The following is a 19,876-nucleotide window of genomic DNA, read 5'->3' as shown; positions in this document are numbered from 1 at the left end:
ATGGATTCAATGAAATTTCAACAAATTCTTGATGTAAATATTGAAAAAAGGATGGCTTCTACAAGTGGATAATGATCTTAAACACACATCAAAATCCACAATAGACGACCATTGCACCAAATCGTGCATTTTTGTTGTGACCACTATTCCATTTGTTTTTAATTGATTTTATATTCAATTATGCTGAATTCTTGATTTTATGGACACATTTCAAATTTGTCTCAACAATATAGTTATAGAAAAACAAATATAAACATGTACTATGTAAAAAAATTAGTAAAGTAGCATAATAAGCAGATTTCTACAAAAAAGCAACCAATAACGAAAATGCTTTATTAAATAGTGATGGAATCTATTTGTAGGGCATATAGTACAACCAATCATTTTTTATACAGAATATTCTAAAACCATTATATTAGTATTCTGTGTATTCATGTATTCCATAAATATATTACTTATATCTGGCTCCCGACAGTGTGGAAATTTACTTACAGTAAAAATTTTATTCACATATTGCTATGATATTCTGCAGTACTTTACAAATTAGAATATCCATGTAAAAACAGTATCAGACATTCCAGTATAACACAATATTCAACAAATAAACTAGAGGAGTGAGGTCCCTGCTCATAATCTTATAATCTAAGGAAATACTGGAGACATATGTAAGGAGATAGACAAGTGAGAAGACGCACACAGTCAATGCCTATCAGAGCGTCTGCAAGTGAACACTGCCCTCTGCTGGTTAAAGATGGAAGAGAAAGTGAAAATAGAAAGAACTACGGTACATAAGCAGGAACTCCAGGGTAAACTGCATGTTCCCTCGGGGAAGTGATTGAAGGAGACACCAAGTCAGATGATAGCTGTGGTGCAGTTAATAATTATAAAAGGCTCAGGAGGGCGGTGAAGAGGATGAGTTGGCACCCAAACTTGTAGCAGGATGGACGAGCTGTACAGCGAACTGGCTTTACAAGAGATCAGATTTGAGTAAAGAAATCAAGAGACTAGACCCGATTGAAGACCCGACAAAGACCAGACCTGACTGAAGACTAGAGAGAAACCAGAGACGGAACAGCTGAGCTGAGTGAGCAGAGTCAGAGCTGAGAGAGACAGCTATGTTGTAACAGAGGGAATTTCGTGTGAGCCAATGCCTCCAGTGTAGACGTACAGTAGAGAGTAGTGACCAGAGCCATGCTTCAGGGAACGAAGACAGCCAGTCTGACAAGTGGGCTGAGTAACTCACCAACCTGGGACTTGTGGCTTAGTAGTATCATCCGTTAGGGCCGCCTGTGTGACTTTTGTGTTGCCTAGAGAGTGACAACGATGCCGGGCCTAGTAGTGACGGTAATGCCCTTTAGGATGGGATATTAGGACTAAAATATCACTGATGATAATTGTTATTTAATGGTATTATAGAGTGTAAATAGTATTGTCATCAGAAGTACTTTATTTTTCTTGTTACATAACTTGTTTCATTTATAACTTCTGCGTTATCCTCTGATATTGTGCCAAAGGCACTCCTTGATTGGGATTATCGAATAAATATTTGGTGTAAGTACCAATGTCTCCTCATTGTCATTATTGCATCCGCGTACCTGTTAACACATAAAACGTAAAGTGCTTGTATTGTGTGATCCAGTCATTAGTATAATAGGGGTTTTCAAATAAGACTGCATGATCCAGTCTCCAGCCAGCAGCTGTATAAGAACAGATACAAAGTGCTACTGAGTTCATGGAGGGTGTGGGACCAGATTCTGAGGAAAGTTTTGCATGCTTTGGAGATTAACTGAATAATTTGGGTTAGTGCATTCCAAAGGAGCAGAGAAAAATCTTGGATTATTGTGGATGTTTGTCTAAGATCATTAGTAGAATGGAAGGCACGGGAATGATGCTGATAGACATGAGGGAGGAGATGTAATATGGTGCAGAACTCTGGAGAGCTTTGTGGGTGAGAGTGATCATTTTAAGTTGCATTCTGTAGTGGATGGGCAACTAGTGCAATGATTGGCACAGAGTGAAGACATTGGTGTAGCCGCTGGACAGAAATAATAACCTGGCTGCTGTGTTCAAGTTAGTTTGGAGAGGGGAGAGTTAAATGCAGGGGTGTAACTACCACGCTTGCGGCGGTCGCCACTGCGACCGGGCCCGAGGGGAGTCAGGGGCCCAGCAGGTCAGATCATGTTATCTCCCAACCGTGCTGATTCTCGCAGGATAGTCCTGTTTTTTACCCCCCCCATGTCCTGCACTGAGCCGCCTCGCCCCCCAGGCACCCCATCCTCGCTCTCCCAGATAGACCCACCGCAGCCCCCCACAGCCTGCAATGTAGTCCTAGGCTGTTCTGTGGCTGTGCGCACAGGACCTGTGATGAGGTCACAGAAGGGGAGGAGTCAGGGGATCACATGATCAGGAGCCTCGTTGTCTGCAGGACACTGCTGTGCTGGTTGTCATGATGCCGGATGACGTAAAGTTTCTGTGGGGGGGTCAGGAGGGGTTTACAGGGTGGATGTAGCAGAGCTGTGTGTGTACGGAGCGAAGATGTGTGTGTATGGGGTGTATGGAGCGAAGCCGTGTGTACGAGGTGTACAGAGCGGAGCCGTATGTGTACAAGGTGTGTGGAGCCGTGTGTGTACGAGGTGTACAGAGCAGAGCTGTGTGTACGAGATGTATGGAGCAGAGCCGTGTGTGTATGAGGTGAGTGGAGCCATGTGTGTACGAGGTGTATTGAGCACAGCCATGTGTATACGAAGTGTACAGAGCAGAGCCGTGTGTGTACGAGGTGTTCGGAGCACAACCGTGTGTGTACGAGGTGTACGGAGCGCAGCCGTGTGTGTACGAGGTGAGTGGAGCCATGCGTGTATGAGGTGTTTGGAGCAGAGCCGCGTGTGTACGAGGTGTACAGAGCGGAGCCGCGTGTGTACGAGGTGGACGGAGTGGAGCCGCGTGTGTACGAGGTGGACGGAGTGGAGCCGCGTGTGTACGAGGTGGACAGAGCGGAGCCGCATGTGTACGAGGTGTATGGAGCGGAGATGTGCGTGTATTTCAGCATGGGGGAGCCCCATTTCAGAGTTCGCATTGGGGCCCATAACTTTGCAGTTTCGCCACTAGTTTAAGGAGAGAAAGACAGATCAGTAGAGAGTTGCAGTAGTCTAGATCAGGGTTCCCCAACTCCAGTCCTCAAGACTCACCAACAGATCATGTTTTCAGGATTTCCTTAGTATTGCTCAGGTGATAATTGCATCACCTGTGCAATACAAAGGAAATCCTGAAAACATGATCTGCTGGTGGGCCTTGAGGACTGGAGATGGGGAACCCTGGTCTAGATGAAAGTTAATGCGTGACAAAAGAGTGTTTGCCATTTCAAAGGTGAGAAAATGTCGGATCCTAGAGATGTTTCTAGATGCAGGTGACATGAGAAAGTGAGTGATCGGATATAAGGAGTGAAGGAAAGAGCTGAGTCAATATAAAACTTGTGAACTTGAACTGAACAGACAAATGTAAAGTTAATGTTACTTTCATGCTTTGCTCACACATGTCTGATTGGATGTAGTTTTTAGTATTTTTTAGATAAAAAATTGGAATTGGATCCTAAAAACTCTTTCCATGTATACTTTCCCTGTGCTTAGGACACACTCCTGCTTTTTGGTACAGATATACCATATTTATATCTATCTTTTTGTATATATATATCCTGATGAATATTTCCTTGGAAAACGATGTGTACATGACAGAGAATTACGCTATGTAAAAGCTCATATTAAAATCGCATTGCAATCGAATCACATTCGCATGTAAATTGGATGCTAGGTGTTCAAAATTGGATTGTTCTCGCAAGAAAATCACGTGACGCTCGCACGATACTCGTCCCACTTTGCTGGAATGAAATCGGACCATCTTTTTAAACGGTGATGGGTATGAACCCTTAGGCTGAATTCAGTAATCCATGTTTCACAATCCGAGCATGAACGGAGACTTACGGACCAGCTGCGAGGCACTTGAACAAAACTCTACAAACGCATATGCGCCTCGGACAGTGCAACACAGATGTCTGAATTTTGCCAAAGGATATAAAAATAGGTTGTGGGCGTCAAAATTTGGTTCCCAAAAACTCAAGGAATAGCATAGATTTTAAGGATTTTATTAGGTTTTCTGATATTTATCCCTTTTATTTTGTAACCTGTTTTGCTTGTTTTACATAATTTTATTTTGACTCTTTCATCCAGATATCACTGGATTGCACCATACATGGTACATACATTATTAAATGGATCTCTTAGACTTGATGAGGCTAATTTCTTTGAAAATCAATGTCAGAATAGCTGTATAATGATTTTTGCAAGTTTAAATTCAACCTAGCCTCAGTGTCCCTGCTTTTCTGTATTCTAACACTGCTTAGTGCAAGCCACAACTATCAGTCTTTGTTGATGGATGGAGACTGAATACAGTTGTATTAATACGTTTTTTTCTTCATATTTAGTTATAAAAAAAATTATAAAATGCTAATGTTAATATCAAGATTATATGGGATTGACACCTGCTTGTAAATGCAGCGACTGGAGCTTGCTCAGATCACTAATGTTTAACTGCTTAAATGCATCAGTCAATGGCTGACAGGGCAAACCCATCCACATGATCAATATCTGTTTGTTTTTGGGGGAGGTCCATCTCCCCCAACGGATGACCATCCATCAAGATCCGCCGATAATGCAAGTCAATGGGGAAAAAAATGGATCCGCCAAAAAAAATGGCGGATCCGTTTTTTTTGCAAAACGGCGGATTTTTGACAAACGGATGTGTGAAAGAGGCCTTAGTCCCATTCACTTCAATATGCCTGATCTGTAGGGATCTGTAGCACCAGGCACTGTCAATACAAATTGGAAGAGACTGTGCCATGTAAATAATGAAGAAACACTGGCATGTTAATCATCTGATCGGTGTGTGTGCAGATTGTTTATCTTTTTTATTATTAAGGTTATCGAAAGTTTTTTAAAAAATGTATTTCGTAGTGCACAATTATACATGAATGACTTAATGAGCTGTTATGGTTGCACCATGATGGTTTCTCTTATTGCAGCGGGCTGACTTCTTGGTTGCTTCGAGATGGTCTTTCTCTTAGTTGTTCTTGTTTCAGCTTAAGGGCATGAATAGCTTTTCGATAAAGATCTGTCAGACAAACAGAGGTATCACAATTGCAGAAATACTTTTTTTAAAGTACAGTAAATTCTTAATTGACATATGACCAATGGAAAATCAAAGCATAGAAATAAGAGTAAGGTCCGAATCCCAACATAAATATAACAAAACCCGAAATCACCAGGATCCACAAAGACATAAATTGCAACTTATTTAAAACAAAGATGGCTGGGAAGAGTTGGAACCTAGAAGGAGTTTGGAGGTAAGTCCTAAGCAGATGGCATCCCTTAGTTCACACTTTGGTAGGTCTGATCAGAGGAGGACTAGGATTCCATCCAACAACACCAGGTTTTATAGGATCTTTCATACGAGTTGTTGTTATGTCCCACAACTTGGGAATTACACAGTATTGTATTATCATGGTATTGTTGGTGTTACACTGCTATGGAATCAATTTGCCCTTTTACAAGTTTTTCCTGTCTCTTCTCCTGTAATCCAGCTCTGTTGTCAGTAACCCCTCCCTTCTTCCCCAGTTAGTGTTTGTCAGCCATCTTGCTAGGTTCATCTCTGTATATCTTTGGTTCAGAATTGTCTTTTTACCTACTGCATCTGTTGCAGCTAACACTATTACTATTTTGCATAATACAAGAATTAAGCTTGAGAATAAACTTCTTATGGAATTTTCATACATGCCTCCTGAAGTCAAGTCAAGATATCTGATAAAGTTCCGGATGTGAGTACTGGTACCATAAAGACTTCCATAGAAACGATGTCTCAAAAGCTCCACACTTACAGCCTAGTTATGGAGTTATTAATTGAGGATGTTTTTTCCATCAGCATCACTACCTTCAATTTTGAGACCAAAAATCAGGCTACACAAGCTCCTGCCTTGGAAACTAGGTGCTTACGGAAATCATAGTGGGTCTCACACATACAGTACCACAGTCGATGATGCACAGATATGGCAGAGAAATATAGGCAGAGTACAATGCTAAATATTTCACTTCTTACATTACATGAGTGATATTTATTGTAAATTCTACAATAGGTCAGAAACCGGGCAATATTCCTCCATACAGTATTATGTGGACCACATAGTGCTCAGTACAGGATAATGAGCACAATATATTGCTCCATACAGTATATAATGAGCCCCATTTAATGCTCCATACATAATGGGCCCCATATAATGTTCCATACAGCTTATGATGTGCCCCATATAATGCTCCATAAAGAATATTGAGCCCCATATATTGCTCCATACAGTATAATTAGCCCAATATATTGCTCCATACAGTATAACGAACCCCATATAATGCTCCATAAAGAATAATGAGCCCCATATATTGCTTCATACAGTATAATGAGCCCCATATAATGCTTCAAACATTATGATGGGCCCCATATAGTGCTTCATACATAATGGGCCCCATATAATATTCCATACAGCATATGATGGGCCCCATATAATGCTCCATATAGAATGGGCTCCATATAATGCTCCAGTATATGATGGGCCCCATATAATGCTGCATATATAATGGGCCCCATACAGTGTAGGATGGGCCCTATATATTGCTCTATACAGTTTAATGAGTCCCATATAATGCTCCATACAGTATATGATGGGCCCCGTATATATTGCTCCATGCAGAATGTGCCCCATATGATGCTCCATACAGAATAAGCCCCACATAATGTCCCGTACAGCACATGATGGGCCCCATATAATGATCCAGTATATGATAGGTCACATATTGTATATTGCTCCACACACAATGGGCACCATATAATGATCCATATATAATGGGCCTCATATAATGCTCCATATATAATAGGTCCCATGTCATGAACTGGGGGTGTGAGGTTTCCCCCCAGTTGTCAGGGATTTATATCCCACCAATTGTCACAAATTGTCACAAATTTACTATGTATTAGTGGTTGTTGTTCATTTAACCATCCACAACTTTTGTTTCCACCTTCAGTTCTACTTTTGCAACTTGCAGCTCTCTAGCGCCCCCCTTACCCTCAGGTTAGTCAGGGAACAACACCTAGGATAAGTAGTCACAAAAAAGGCTGCCTTGCTGTGTGTTAGGTGCCGAGTTTCCCCCACTGCACAGGGAGAATCTCATGCCATGTCCTCAGCGGTAAGCAGACGCTCCAGGGACTAAGTCCTGTATTTTGCCTACTGAGCATGCCCGTGGGACAACCTTTCATTGGAGGTGGGGGTCACATGCGCGGGTCCCATTCCTGCTTTGATTGGCCCACTACTGGGAAGGTCCCGGAAGGACACTGCTATAAAAGAGCCGCATGGCCGCACGGCCATGCGCTAGTATAGACTCTTATGGTATTGTGTGTGAGTGATGATGGATGCATGTATCTGGTGACTGACTCATTAAGACTCCCCTCCCTTGGATATGTATGGTTAAGGGTTTTTAGAGTCAGAGTCAGTGCCTTGTAGTGGCTGATTCTAGTGCCACAGTGCTCCCAGTTCACAGCACCTCTCTGAGCGCCATATTGTGCCATCCAGCTAGGCACATAAGTACCGCATCTACTGTGGCACCGAGTGCTGGTGAGTCTAGAGGGACTCCGACCCTGTGTCTTGGGGGCAGAGTCCTGTGGCTTTACACCAGCACTCACTTGGCCGAGCTCTGTGAGCTTAACAGGCTTCGGCATTTACATTTAGCGGTAGTGCAGATCTGTGAGGCAACAGAGTCTGCCTCATACACACCGGGTGACGTTAACCTGCGTGTGTTCACTTAATATACCGCCATATAGTGTCTGTCATTACTTAGCAGCAGTATTCCATCTCTGCACGGTGGACCCAAGGCTGCGAACGCACCTCATTATTATTTTAATATTTGGTGCGTTCCGCTAGCCTAACACCGTGTACTGGCTATTGGGCACTCTGCAGTGAGGGCGATATGTATATTCCTAGTCTTAGGCAGGAACTACACACATGAAACCTCCATTCTGTCACTGCCAAGGTCTCCCCTATACCCCAGAACACTTTGCTGCCACCAGCGCCTTGTTCGATTTTAAAATCAATAACGGGTCAGGAGCCAACCCAAAAGGTAGCAGGGAACATGGCGATACATTGTAGAGCAATGAGAAACGAAACTAGCAAATTTATAGATTTACTCCAGAAATCCAGAAAGGAGAGGCAGTGTTTACAAACATATTAAAGATGTTACCAAAAGAGACAAGATACAGTATATACAGGCAATTACAAAATAAAATGGTTTAAAACAAGAACTTACACTTATGAGTCCATGGCACACCGTGTGGAGGAGGGGGGAGGGGCGCCTTCTCCAAGGGAAAATGGTCTATCAGTACAGCTTCCTAGCTGGCACCCCAGGCGAATGACAACTTCCTAATTGGGTATCCTAGCTTTATACTTTCTTCTGGCTAACCTCACTGGGTGGGCGGAGCTATGGAATGTACTCACCTTTCGAAAGTTATTAGAAAACTTATGAGTGCCATAACTCTGGCTGCGAGGCTCACAGCATGTTGACAGAAGTATCATATTATCTCTTGCGAATTTATCTTTCGATACCAAACAAGAACTGCCTGTGTTCTAGTGGACGGTGGGAACCTTTTTCTCGATTCCTGATTAGCACCAAAGCTTCAAAACCCACCTGTGGTTAGTTCTAACCATGCAGTTTCCAAAAATATAAGCTTTCTGCCTCCATGAATATTCGGTGTTATTATATTCGATCCTGAATGAACAAAGGAACTTCCAAAACCATGTGGTGGAGACAGACCGGATTTGCCTGGTCAAAAGCCACATTCCCGAGGGAAAAGGAAAGAGTGGGATTGAATTACCCACAGGCAGAGAGACTGCAGCTTTGTGCCATTCCCACAGGGAGAAAGAGGGAGGGAGGAAGGGGGGGCCTGCAACTTGAGAGCTCAGTGTGACATTGCACAAACATGATGGGGAAAGTGTACACGGAATGTAAACATATTCATATTTTCCTGACACCCCATAAAATTCTTCATATATAATGGGCTCCATAAGATGCTCCATATATAATGGGCCCCATAAGATGCTCCATATATAATGTACCCAACATGATGCTCCATACAGAATAGGCCCCATGTAATGTTCCTTACAGTATATGACTGGCCCCATATATAATTCTCCATATGTAATGGGCCCCACATATAATGCTCCAAATATAATAGGCCCCATATATGATGCTCCAGAGTATGATGCTCCCCATATAATGCTCCAAACATTAAAAAAAATGGCCGCTGCTCTGGTCCGGACTGCTCAGCATCTGCGTCTTCCCGCTCTCTCAACTGTGACTGTTCAGGCAGAGGGCGCACACTAATGATGTCTTCGCTCCCCCTGACCTGAACATCACAGTCAGAGGATGTGGAAGATGCCGCAGCGATGGAACAGGGAGAAGTAAGTATTGCAAGTCCCAGGGCCCTGAGCAAGCGGGGGAGCCCACTCGCAGGTGCCAGCACAGGCACAGACATGGGGCCCCCATAGCATGCTGGAGTCCTCAACAGCAAATGGGCCCCACCTCCTGCTCAGGGCCCCGGCACTTGTTCAGGTGCTGATGCCAGCCCTGCGCAGAGGATTTGGACATTACTACTGTAAGGGGCCAAGTATTGAGGACATTATTCCCAGAAGAGGCTCAGAATGGATGACATTAGTAGAGGATGGGGGACATTATTACATTATGGAGGACAACAAATAGTTCTTTATTGGAATTAGAATTCTACAAGGGCTAATACAACTGACCAACATGTAGGTGGGGACCAAGGTCCAAATTTTGTACCAGGTCCCATTAGACTAATTATGCCACTGGTTGCAACCTTACGCTCATTTGTGCAGAAAACCCCCATATACTAATGTGCAGAAAAGTGCTGCAGACCATGCAGGGGATATTAAATTATGAGGGGGTCAGAGAGGTAACTTTGACAAATGTAAATTTTGGCAGATCCGCTGATCTCTACTTCAGATCAATGGTGCACATTGTCTGCTGTGGAAAAGTCCAATTCAGCTTTTTGAAGTCATTAGTAGATAGAAGAACAAGAGGCTGATGTTTAGTTTCAGATTTAAGGCCTTCATGGTGTTATCCCGGGCCTCCCTCCTTCTTAAACACTCTTAAAATAACATTTTTCATCACAATGGGATTTAGCAGGTTAAAATTGAGTAGTCTGTTATATTTTCCCTATTTGAAAAAAAACATGCATGTACAAAATATTGATATACCGTATATACTTGTGTATAAGCCGAGTTTTTCAGCACATTTTTTTGTGCTGAAAATGCCACCCTCAACTTATACACAAGTCTATTGTCCCATAAAGCCGGCGGTGGAGCAGCGGGTGACAGGAGGCAGGTGCCGGCGGTTGTGGTTAAAGTCTGTGCTGCTGCTAAAAAGAAATGAATATTCATTTCTCTTACAGCGCGCACAGTGAGAGCTACAGCTGCAGGCTTCCAGAAGACATCCTCTACTCACCCTCTTCCAGCGTGCCCTCGCAACATCTCATTGGTGCCTGCTTCCAGTAGCTCTTTCTGTGCTGAGCGATCACATGGCACCACTCATTAAGGTAATGAATATGCACGCATCTCCACTCCCATAGGCATGGAGGGAATATTCATTACCTTAATGAGCGGTGCCACGTGATCGCTCAGCACAGGAAGAGCTGATGGAAGCCTGAATGAGGTGCTGTGAAGGCACACTGGAGGGTGAGTAGGATGTTTTTTTTTGTAATAGGAAGCATGCATACAAGGATGGGAGGAGGGAGGCACCCATACCTGGACAGCTACGGGGGAAGCCACACATACCAGGACAGCTACGGGGGGAGTCATGCATACCAGGATATCTACGGGGGGAGCCACGCATACCAGGACACTTATGGGGGGAGCCACGCATACCAGGACCGCTACGAGAGGAGTCATGTGTGGCGTCCCTGAGGGTTCAGTTGCCACAGAGGTACTGCACCTCCTCCTGAGGTGTGGTACCCCACCATCCAGGTGAGTTGGAGGCTCCTAACCACGCTCCAACACTCACATCCCACACAACACAGTAGTTCAGGAAAGCCATATTTCGGCTCCCTGCTTGGAGTGTAGCAGAGGACCTTTGGTGGCTCCCTGCTTGGAACACGAAACGTGCTGGGAGGTGGGTGGAGTTTAGAATACATAAAAGAGTGCGAAGGTTTAGAATGTCAGTCAGTCAGTCAGTGAGGGGAGAGAAGATCCCTGGGGAGGGATGGTGGAAGGAGGTGCTGCAGCAGATGTCAGTGACCTGGGTCTGCTGGCACGGGAAAGGAAAGAAAGAGAAGGACATTGAACAGAAACCTGATCTTCCATAAGAAGGAAAGACTAGTATGGAACGTAGGAGTAAAAGGGAACGGAGGACGTGGGTTAGAGGAAGAACCATGCCTAGAAGTTCTAAGAGCAAGGCCGGGGCCCGGTCCCCGAGGTTGTATGGACACTAATGGTTCTGCAGCAGACACTGGTGGAGTAGTGGGCTGTAAATGCACTACTCCCATCTAAGGCTACTTTCACACATCAGTTTTTTGCCGTCAGGCAGGATCCGGCTATTTTTAGAAAAAACGGATCCGGCATAAATTTTGGAGAACTGTAGAAACGGATCCGTTTTTCTGCTGGATCCGTCTAGCAGGTTATATCTGTTTCCTGGGGGCTGGCCAATTGGATCTGAGCATGCGCAGACTTAAAAAAATGGATCCGGTGGCTGGATCCGTCTTTTTCTGGATCCGGCGCATTCCCGCGCCCATAGACTTTCATTGTGGCAAAAAGCCGGAAGCGTCGGATCCGGCGCTTCCGGCTTTTTCGCCGGAGACAAAAAACGTTACAGTAGCCGTTTTTTCCAGACGCCGGAATGAGACAAGTAGCCGGATCCGGCAAAAAACGGATGAAACGCAATGCCATCCGGCGCGATCCGGCACTAATGCAAGTCAATGGGGTAAAACTGGATCCGGCATTGCATTTCGCCAGATCCGGTTTTACAAAAAAAAGCCGGATCGCGCCTGCCGGTAAAAAACTGATGTGTGAAAGAGGCCTAAGACTTGGGGGCACAACAGCAACATTGATAGTGAGCCGGGATTCAGGAGAAGGAGTCCCCGAAGCAGGCTACAGCTGTCTGCCGTACAAGTATAGTTCTTGGGAACATCTGTCAGGAGGAACTCCAGTGTAACTCAGTGCTAGGAGATCTTCACACTTAAAGGCGCTATAGAGGAGACGTTCAGAAAGGCACATGTTGGCGGAGTGTTGGAAGGGAGCGTCCTATCTTGCCTGGAGGTCGACTGAGTTCCTGACCCGGAGGACACAGCACAGAGGCAGGCACCTGTGTGTACTACAGACTGTGAGTAAAGCTTTGGAACTACAAGCCCTAGGGTCCTCCATTGATTCCCGCGCCAACACACCTGGTACCGCTGCATCTGGGTACCCGCTTCTACACTGCCTGCGCCTCTCAGCTTCCCCTCCATCTACACTGCCCTGGGACTACAGCTCCACCTGTGGGGAGCTTCACCATCTTGGCTGCAACACACCACCAGTCCCAGAGGATCTGCATGCAGCGTCGGCTTAACATCTCCCTTGCCGAACACCACAGGTGGCGTCACAAACTATTCATCAATTCTATTTCATTGTTCTTTCACCCCTTTTGCCATGGAGCCCCAGTACCTCGGACCGGGTCACAGCTTCCGTGACAACTCCCATTGAGATCAACGGGCCCGCTGCCGAGTACCCCAATAGCCCTGGCCGGGCGCTCCACATGCATTCCAGGACAGCTACTGTGGGAGCCACGCATACCAGGACAGCGACGGGGGGAGCCACGCATATCAGGACAGGGATGATGGGACAATGCATACCTGGCTTATACTCGAGTCAATAAGCTTACGCAGTTTTCCGTGGCAAAATTAGGTGCCTCGGCTTATACTCGGGTTGGCTTATACTCGAGTATCCACGGTAATGTAGTAAAAGAGGGTCTGTCAGCTCTCCTGAAACTAGTCACCCTAAGAAGATTTTGATGCAATGGGGCCAATTCAATAAGGTGCTTGTACTCAAATTCTGGTTGAAATATTTTTGTGTAACTCAGAAGGTTGCAAAAATATTGCAACTTTTGGCGTTTACACAAAAGCCTTGGCCAGCTACGTCACTATGGGTGTAGCATGGGTGGGACATGTGTGGGATGGGGTGTTGGTATGCTCACCCATCAATTGTAAGCAATGTTACTCCATGTAGCTTAATAAAAAAATAGACTCCGGTCTTTCAGTAGAATTTTTGGCCGCAACATGCGCCAGTTACGAGAAGCACCTACCGTAATTCGCTAAATGGTGTGCAAATATTAATGAATTTGGCACATCATACTCCAGCAAGCTCTTTATTAGGATTGCTGTGCCCAATGCCAGTGTTAATGAATTGGCCCCTTAATTTTGAGTTAACTTAAAAATTCATGGTAAGAATTAGGTAATAACCCAATGTTAGTACTGAGCGTTATAGTCGTTCAGGTGTCTCTACTTAGTATTAATTGCAGCCATAGGATGTAAGAGAGAGTAAGTTCCCGCCACTGAATTCCATTGATTGATAGGCAACCCTTTTTGAGTCCACCATAGGCGCCTAAAAAACTTATGGAAAACCGGACACGTTCTTTTTTTTTCAAGTGTCTCCAGACATTTGCTTCAGTAAGTACTTGTACTGCTCATTCAAGGACAATACTAAAACATTTTTGTTTAGGCTTTGTGTTATGCCTTTCCAAAAGAAATTTACATCTGGTTGTTCCCTTTTGCTGGACCCTGGACTGATATTTTATTCTCAAAATTATCAATTCCTGGGTAAAATCTGTATTTAGTGAAGACAAATTTTTACATTACTGAGATAGGATATGACAGATTGGAGTGTGGAGGAGGAAGAGGAGGCAACAGCTTTTCTTCCAGATCCTCCCTCCTCCTTCTCCTCCTCCTCCTTCCATCTTCTCTGCAACTGTGCTGCCATTTTCTCATGCAAGAGAATTGGCTCACACTCAGAAGACAATGAGTGTTGAGTGTCATTAGCATAATCGGCCCGATTCTCTCGCATGAGAGAACATACGTCAATACTAGCGAGTAGAGTTGAGCGATACCGTCCGATACTTCAAAGTATCGTATCGGATGGTATCGGACGATCTTTAAAAAAAGTATCGGTATCGCCGATTCCGATACCGGAAGTCCCATTCAAGTCTATGGGACTTCCGGTATCGGAATAAGAAAAACCCTTTCCTGCCCTTGTACAGCCTCTCTGGGGTCTGTACGGGCCTTTCGGGGGGCTGTGCCGGCCTGCCAGGGGGTCTGTGCAGGCTCCGGTGGTCTGTGCCGGCCTGCTGGGGGGCTGTGCCGGCCTGCCGGTGGTCTGTGCAGGCTCCGGTGGGCTGTGCCGGCCTGCCGGGGGGCTGTGCCGGCCTGCCGGGGGGCTGTGCAGGCTCCGGGGGGGCTGTGCCGGCCTGCCGGGGGGCTGTGCCGGCCTGCCAGTGGTCTGTGCAGGCTTCGGGGGGCTGTGCCGGCCTGCCGGGGGGCTGTGCCGGCCTGCCGGGGGGCTGTGCAGGCTTCGGGGGTCTGTGCAGGCATCGTCCGATGGGACTACAAGTCCCATCGGGCGATGCCTGCTACCATGACAGTGATTGACACATTAGCCAATGATGGGACAGTAGTAGTCCTATCATCCGGCTAATGTGTTGAATGTAAAAAAAAAAAAAAAAAAATTACATGCTACATACATGCTACATTCATACTACATACTACATACATGCTACATTCATACTACATACTACATACATGCTACATACATACTACATAAATACTACATGCAACATACATACTACAAATATACTACATGCATGCTACATACATACTGCATGCTACATACATACCACATATATACTACATACATACTACATACATACTACATGCATGCTACATGCTACATACATAACACATATATACTACATGCATGCTACATACATAGTACATGCTACATGCATGCTACATACATACTACATACTACATGCATGCTACATACATACTACATGCTACATACTACATATATACTACATGCATGCTACATACATACTACATGCTACATACATACTACATATATACTACATGCATGCTACATACATACTACATGCTACATACATACTACATATATACTACATGCATGCTACATACATACTACATGCTACATACATACTACGTATATACTACATGCATGCTACATACATACTACATGCTACATACATACCACATACATACTACATACATGCTACATGCTACATATATACTACATATATACTACATGCATGCTACATACATACTACATGCTACATACATACTACATATATACTACATACATACTACATACATACTACATGCATGCTACATACATACTACATACATACTACATGCCACATACATACCACATACATACTACATACATACTACATGCTACATACATTCATACATATATACTACATGCATGCTACATACATACTACATATATACTACATGCATGCTACATACATACTGCATGCTACATGCATGCTACATACATACTACATACATACTACATGCTACATACATACCACATATATACTACATACATACAATACATTCATACAATACATACATAGACATACAGTACATATAACATAGAGTAACATACTTACCAATACTTGTCACATTGTTCCCCGAAGCCATTGTCTTTTCCGGAATAAATATTAACATAACAAACCACAAAAATACTCACCCACGATCCGAAGCAGTCCACGAGTGTGTCCCACGACGATCTTGGGTAGAGAACTGCAGCATCAGCTGATGCTGCCGTTCTCTACGGGCTGCAGGAATCCAATGACGGAAGGTAGGTATCCTTCCGCACTGTATTCCTCCGCCACTTAAAAAAAAAAAAAGTCCCTAGTCTCACTTTATGCCATTGCTGTGTGGGAAATTCCCACGCAGCAATGGCATAAAGTGAGACTAGGGACTTTTTTTTTTTTAAGTGGCGGAGGAATACAGTGCGGAAGGATACCTACCTTCCGTCATTGGATTCCTGCAGCCCGTAGAGAACGGCAGCATCATCTGATGCTGCAGTTCTCTACCCAAGATCGTCGTGGGACACACTCGTGGACTGCTTCGGATCGTGGGTGAGTATTTTTGTGGTTTGTTATGTTAATATTTATTCCGGAAAAGACAATGGCTTCGGGGAACAATGTGACAAGTATTGGTAAGTATGTTACTCTATGTTATATGTACTGTATGTCTATGTATGTATTGTATGAATGTATTGTATGTATGTAGTATATATGTGGTATGTATGTAGCATGTAGTATGTATGTAGTATGTATGTGGTATGTATGTAGCATGCAGTATGTATGTAGCATGCATGTAGTATATATGTAGTATGTATGTAGCATGCATGTAGTATATATGTAGTATGTATGTAGCATGTATGTAGTATGTATGTGGTATGTATGTAGCATGTAGTATGTATGTAGCATGCATGTAGTATATATGTAGTATGTATGTAGCATGTAGTATGTATGTAGTATGTATGTGGTATGTATGTAGCATGTAGTATGTATGTAGTATGTATGTAGTATGTATGTAGTATGTATGTAGTATGCATGTAGTATGTATGTAGTATGTATGTAGTATATATGTAGTATGTATGTAGCATGTATGTGGTATGTATGTAGCATGTAGTATGTATGTAGCATGTAGTATGTATGTAGCATGCATGTAGTATATATGTAGTATGTAGTATGTATGTAGTATGTATGTGGTATGTATGTAGCATGTAGTATGCATGTAGCATGCATGTAGTATGTATGTAGTATGCATGTAGTATGCATGTAGTATGTATGTAGTATGTATGTAGTATATATGTAGTATGTAGTATGTATGTGGTATGTATGTAGCATGTAGTATGTATGTAGCATGCATGTAGTATGTATGTAGCATGCATGTAGTATGTATGTAGCATGCATGTAGCATGCATGTAGTATGTATGTAGCATGTATGTAGCATGTATGTAGCATGTATGTAGCATGTATGTAGTATGTATGTAGTATGTATGTAGCATGTAGTATGTATGTAGCATGCATGTAGTATGTATGTAGTATTTTTTTTTTTTTAACATTTAACACATTAGCCGGATGATGGGACTACTACTGTCCCATCATTGGCTAATGTGTCAATCACTGTCATGGTAGCAGGCATCATCAGATGGGACTTGTAGTCCCATCGGACGATGCTTGCACAGACCCCCGGACATCAGCACAGCCCCCCGGCAGGCCGGTACAGACCCCCACAGGGTGCACAGACCACCGGCAGGCCGGCACAGCCCCCCGGCAGGCCGGTACAGACCCCCACAGGGTGCACAGACCACCGGCAGGCCGGCACAGCCCCCCGGCAGGCCGGTACAGACCCCGGGCAGTCCACACAGCCCCCGGCAGGCCGGCACAGCCCCCCGGCAGGCCGGCAGAGACCCCCGGAAGGCCCGAAATGACGGCGCATCATGATGCGCACACACCGCGCATCATGATGACGTCAGGCTGTCAATCAACTGAACTTCCGATTCCGATGCCGAATTCCGATATTGAAAAAATATCGGAAGTCGGTATCGGAATTCCGATACAGCAAGTATCGGCCGATACCCGATACTTGCGGTATCGGAATGCTCAACACTACTAGCGAGCCCTAAATGTAAGACTTCCATAATGTGTCCAATAATTTATTAACTAAACTTACCAAATGTGTTTTCCATGTCCCCACTATAGGCTCCAACTTCCAGAGATTTTATTTGTCTATTTGGAACAAGTTTCTTCTTTTTCCTTCTTTTCTTGGTACCTATGTATATGAACATAATATTATTTAAATTATGGCTCACTTATTATTATAGTGATAGGGACTGCTTGGGTGGAGAAATCAGTACATTATACCAATTGATACGTTTACTTCTCCGTAAACATGCTGTAAAGGTGCCATCTGTAACACTACATAATAACTGTTAACAGTGTGACAAAGTCTTTGGCAAAGGGCTGGAGGGGTGATATGTTTTACTGAGGCTATTGGTTTTGAAACCTAGAAGTTTGCTCCAGCACACTACTGTATATGTTGAGAGGGGTTAATTGTCCATTTTAAGGGGTGGATTTTTGTAGACAACCACTGAGTGAGTGGGAGGTTGTCCACCTTATCTTCACCCCAGGGTGTGGACTGTGGTCTAAATAGTCGGTCCTCTGAAGCATTCAGTGTTCAGTGTGTCTGGAGAAGTTAACTCCAGAGAGGTGTTCATATTGGTGCTAAGCTGGACCTTGTGTTTTTGCTAACTCTAAGCAGGTTGATCCCCGCAGATGTATTGCCAGAGAGATACCATTTTGCTTTGTTTTCCTTTTTTGCCCAAAGGGCCGTGTTTATTTTTACTTCACCAAGGTTTATGCCACATGTACCTGTGCCTACCTCCATGTACAGCTCAGCTGAGTGTGCCGATGTACCACAACAGGAATACATTTTTCAACCCATTATTGTACCTTCAGCCGTTACTTGAGGATTTTCCTGCGTATCTGGCATGATTACAGCTCTGTTTCCCAGAGTATGGCAGACTTGAGCTCCGCTGGATGGCAATGTTTTATCTTCAGCTCTTTGCTCGCCTTCCGCATTACGATTTACCTTCAGAACTTGAGATGGTGACGTTTCTGTAACTTTCACCTTCCTCTTCCTTTTTTTATTCATGCTGCGTAGACTGTGACCAGTCTATTTAAACAGAACAAAAGAAAAAGGAGAAAAACATGGTGAGAAAGTATGGAAAGCAGGCAGCAATGAAAAATATGAAAGTTATAGTGTGGCACAATCAGTTTACTAAATGCTTCAAATATCATTCCGGAAAGGATACAATGTCTACCGGAGCTTCAAAAATCTGTCATCTGTCAAGCAATTTCCACTTGGTGGCACAGTATCAGTATTTAATACCTTTAAAGTCAACACATCAACCAGATTAGTTTAGGATATTACATCCCACCAGCACAACGTACTGATAATATGGATCACAATGCTATAACTTCCAACTTTTGAAATCAAGAAACATCATAAATTGCCTTATGTGATTCTGAAGATGGAAACCACAATACCTTTTAAACCAAAAATATAGGAGTATTTTTAAAAACCTAGTAATATCATCATACTATAGAGGGCTCAGATGGACAAAGAATATCATTGAACCAATGAAGAAACCACATGAGCAAAATCTAATATATAAAGCTCAAAGTGTGTATGTATGTGTGTATGTATGTATGTGTGTATGTATGTATGTATGTATGTATGTGTGTATGTGTGTGTGTGTGTCCGGGATAGGCATCCGCACCGTCGCAGCTACAGCCACAAAATTTGGCACAGTCGCACGTCTGGACCCCGAGAGTGTCCTAAGCTATGTTGTGAGGCGAAATTTTAACCCCGCGTGTTCCAACTCACCAAACAATTTTGCCCCTGTCTACATACTGGAGGAAAAAGTGTGTGCGCGTCAAGCCCCGCCCCTCATTGTGATGTCACAATGCCCCTATTTGCATACTGGGGAAGCAGTGTGTGCGCTTCAAGCCCCGCCCCTCATTATGATGTCATAATGGTTGCCATGGCGACGCTGATGTCATCAAAGGTTGCAAGCCCCGCCGCCGCTCATTATGATGTATAATGGTTGACTATGGAATGGAGGATGTGTGATGAGTATATGGGATGGAGGATATGT

The 19,876-nt window shown here is 44.0% G+C and overlaps 1 protein-coding gene across 1 annotated transcript in view; it reads right to left on the bottom strand.

Moving 5' to 3' along the window:
- Window positions 1-3,286: 3,286 nt before the first annotated feature.
- ARL13A (ARF like GTPase 13A) overlaps window positions 3,287-19,876 on the bottom strand; it is a 224,333-nt gene continuing 207,743 nt past the window's right edge. Inside the window, exons 8-10 of the mRNA XM_073573174.1 lie at window positions 18,669-18,891; window positions 17,890-17,988; window positions 3,287-5,160 (exon numbers count right to left, since the gene is read on the bottom strand). Coding sequence (XP_073429275.1) covers window positions 5,063-5,160; window positions 17,890-17,988; window positions 18,669-18,891 — 420 coding nt within the window. The 3' untranslated portion in view covers window positions 3,287-5,062. The remainder of the gene's footprint in view (window positions 5,161-17,889; window positions 17,989-18,668; window positions 18,892-19,876) is intronic.

Source organism: Dendrobates tinctorius, unplaced genomic scaffold (assembly GCF_039654945.1).
Source record: "Dendrobates tinctorius isolate UK_male_01 unplaced genomic scaffold, ASM3965494v1 ptg000034l, whole genome shotgun sequence".
Taxonomy (NCBI): Eukaryota; Metazoa; Chordata; class Amphibia; order Anura; family Dendrobatidae; genus Dendrobates; species Dendrobates tinctorius.
Note: the sequence above shows the minus strand (reverse complement) of the source record. Positions and strands in the feature narration are given on the sequence as shown.